The sequence below is a fragment of the Chrysochloris asiatica genome, unplaced genomic scaffold, assembly GCF_000296735.1.
Source record: "Chrysochloris asiatica unplaced genomic scaffold, ChrAsi1.0 scaffold00086, whole genome shotgun sequence".
Taxonomy (NCBI): domain Eukaryota; kingdom Metazoa; phylum Chordata; class Mammalia; order Afrosoricida; family Chrysochloridae; genus Chrysochloris; species Chrysochloris asiatica.
Genome location: NW_006408604.1, coordinates 6193434 through 6196742, shown reverse-complemented (window position 1 = coordinate 6196742; position 3309 = coordinate 6193434). Strand labels below are relative to the sequence as shown.

At 37.1% G+C, this 3309-nt stretch overlaps 1 protein-coding gene across 1 annotated transcript; it reads right to left on the bottom strand.

Annotated features, from left to right (window-relative positions):
• Positions 1 to 2850: 2850 nt before the first annotated feature.
• On the bottom strand, positions 2851 to 3069 carry LOC102828669 (protein kish-A-like). Its single transcript, XM_006866024.1, has one exon. It carries the CDS (start codon positions 3067 to 3069, stop codon positions 2851 to 2853), a length of 219 nt encoding a protein of 72 aa, XP_006866086.1.
• Between the last annotated feature and the right edge of the window lie 240 nt (positions 3070 to 3309).

The window sequence follows — 3309 nt, the reverse complement described above, 5'->3', positions numbered from 1 at the left end:
GTGGTTATTTAGAGCACAAATGAATATGAAGGAAATTTATTATTGCTTGCATAGGATTTTGAGAAGGAGTGGAAAGCTGCTAGGCTAAAACTGCAGATAGACATGCAACCATTGGCAGGAATCCGTGATTCTTAGAGTAAGGAGGACATTAGAACAACTCCCACAAAATTACTACTTCAAAAAAACAAAACACAATCTAAATAAACAATGCACTTGCTATATAACCAGCTTTAAGTCAAATTCCTGGTTTCTGTTTCAAGCAGATTTAAAAAAAAAACAAAAACCCTTAAAACCAAGCACATTTCCATGGAGTTGCTTCCAACTCATAGCGACTCTACAGGGCAGATGTTATACATAGGGTCACGATGAGTCGGAACCTACTCAACAGCACCTAAAAGCAACAACAATGACAGATTAGAACTGCCTCATGGGGTTTCCAAGGTTGTAGTCTTTACAAAAGCATATGGCCTCATTGTTCTCCCATAGACTGGGTGGTGGGTTCGAACCTTGGACTTTTGGGTTACAAACCAGCACTTAACTGCTGCATCACCAGGATCATTTAAACTTACTTCCCCTAACCTTCTTCTATAAAGAATTCTGGTGCCAACACTAGTAGTAACCCATATGGTTTGATTTGTGGGCCTGGTGGCAAAGAAGCCCTTTATTCCTCCTGCATCTCTCAGCCTCCAGTTTACGGTGCCATTTATGGTGTGTTTTGTTTTGTTTTTCTTTCCAGCATTATGGTTTCTGGATCCTTTAAAAATTTTTCTAAAGTGTAAATATTTTACCTATTAGCATATTACCTTACTGTTATTGCTGTTAAGTGCTGTCAAGTTGGTTCCGACCTAGAGAGACCCTGTATAGGGTTTCCAAGGAGCAGCTTGAACCACTGACCTTGTAGTTCAAGTGGCTTTGCAGTCTGGCGCATTAACCCACAGCGCCACACCAGGACTCTCTATTACCTCATTAGCACCAAAAAATTGTTATTAGTTGTTATTTGGCTTCCACTCATGGCAGCCCTGAAGACAACAGAACAAAATGTTTCATGATCCTGCGCCATCCTCAAGATTGTTGGTATATTTGAGTCTGTTGTTGTGGGCACAGTGTATTTTAAGTGCCTTCCAGCCTAATCATTCATCTGCCAGCATTAATTATATCAGAGAGTGTTCTATTGTGATCCACATGGTTTTCGTTGGCGAATTTTTGTAAGTAGATTGCTAGTTTTTATTTCCTCGCCTGTTTTAGCCTAGGACTTCCACTGACACTTGCCCACTATGGTTGGCCCTAGAAAACAGGGTTTAAAATACCAATAGCATAACTTCCAGCATCCTAAAAAAGCCACTACAGTATCATAAACAAATAAGTTGTGGAGTACCAAAAACATAGTACTTCATATTTCAGTGTTAGAGAAGCAATATTGTTCAATGATAAAGGGCATGAAGGAAAGAGAACTAACATTAATTGAGTCCTTAAAATGTGTCCAGTAATGTGCTATACTTTTAAATATGATCTCATTAAAAATTATATATACATATATACATACGTTGTTGTTGTTAAGTGCCATTGAGTCGATTCCAACCCATAGCGACCTCCTGTATAGGGTTTCCAAGGAGCAACTGGTAAGCTTGAACCACCGACCCTGCAGTTCAAATGACTTTGCAGTCTGACGCATTAGCCCACAGTACCACACCACGATATTTTTTAGAACGTATACATTCTATTGTTTAGAATGTATACATTATTTAGAATGTATACAGCAACACATATACCAATTTAACAGTTTCTACATATGTTGCTTTGGTGGGTTAAGACTTGGACTGCAAACTGCAAGGTTAGTAGTTAGACTCTACAAGCTACTCCATGGGATAAAGATGAGGCTTTCTGCTTCTGTGAAGAGTTACAGTCTCGGAAATCCTACAGAGGGTGGCTATGAATCAGAATCAACTCCACAGCATATATAATTTTATTTTTTTGGGGGGGGACAATTATTTGATTTTCAAAGACTTGAAAATAAAAAGAATGAAAAACACATAGGACCATTATCTATAAATGTTCTATTTTGTTCTTTTTACTCTAAGAATGGAGTCTTTTTCAGAGACAGATAATTAGCTGGTCAAATTTAGAATCAAGATATTTATCTATGCTTAACTAGGGGTTTTAGAGGCTACTATATAGTCAGCTAGTCTAACGTTATGTTAAACATGATCATTTTCCTAATAATACTCTGAAGTCACATCTCATTTATCTCCCTTCTTAAGAAATGCATAGAAATGCTAAAAAGTCTATAATAAACTACAGAGTTTCCTAAGGATAGAGGTGCTCTGGTTAACCTGTATTCAAAATGGTGTGGTCAGTGGAAAAGCAAGCATTATAAAATATGAATGAAATCCTTACCAACATACATTGAGCCATTTTCCCCCATGAAAAAAAAAAAGGTAGTCCAAAATAAAATAAAAGGTCTCATTCTATAAAGATTTATCATTTCCAAATCACAGTGAAAGAAACTTGAGTAATAATTACTAATTTTGTTTTCTATTATATATACCTTAGAGATAGCTCACTAAAAATTGGTATCTGATACAACAGAGCGACACTGGCAGACTGTAATATTGTAGTGACAATGCTGAGGTTGATTGTTACAGACATATTAAACTCATTGAATATTAAATGGTTACATCTTGATTTGTACAGAACATTGGTCCAATAACAAAATTGGAGAACAGCAGCAGGAAATGTATCTCACTCAGTGTTCAGAGATAAAAGATTAACCATTCTTTCTGATATTTTCTGAAGATAAGTCCTTTTTCATATTGAAATCTGTTGGCAGTTAAATTCTGGAGTTTTTCCAAGCTACTGTATGAACAGGATGTTGAAGGCCATCACGATGCAGCATACTGCAACATAAGGACTCTTCCGTTCATCAATTCTGGCACACTTCCAAAATATACCCAACAATCCAGTGTTATTTCTGTCCAGGACGCTGGGTGTCAACGATCGGATATAAGCACAGGTACATATAAGCAGCAAGATTATAGTCAACAGACTCTGAAAATTGGAAATGGCAGACATAGTGAGATGGGTGACACATAGCCCTTCCGGGCCCAGGTCATATCATATATAATTGAGTAACACTTATTACATCCTTGGAGTTATCCAACTATTCTCAACTCTTCTCACCCTCCTTTTCTGAGTAGTTCTTCCCATTAGCATAAACCTTCTCAAGGTTCTTATCTAATCTTTCCAGTTACTGGTGTTAATCTGATCCCATATAGGTAGTTTTTGAGCATAATGTTCAGGCAGATATATTTT

Coding starts and splice junctions, on each gene's coding strand:
- LOC102828669 (XM_006866024.1), bottom strand. CDS start 3,069: ATGTCTGCCATTTCCAATTTTCAGAGTCTGTTGACTATAATCTTGCTG.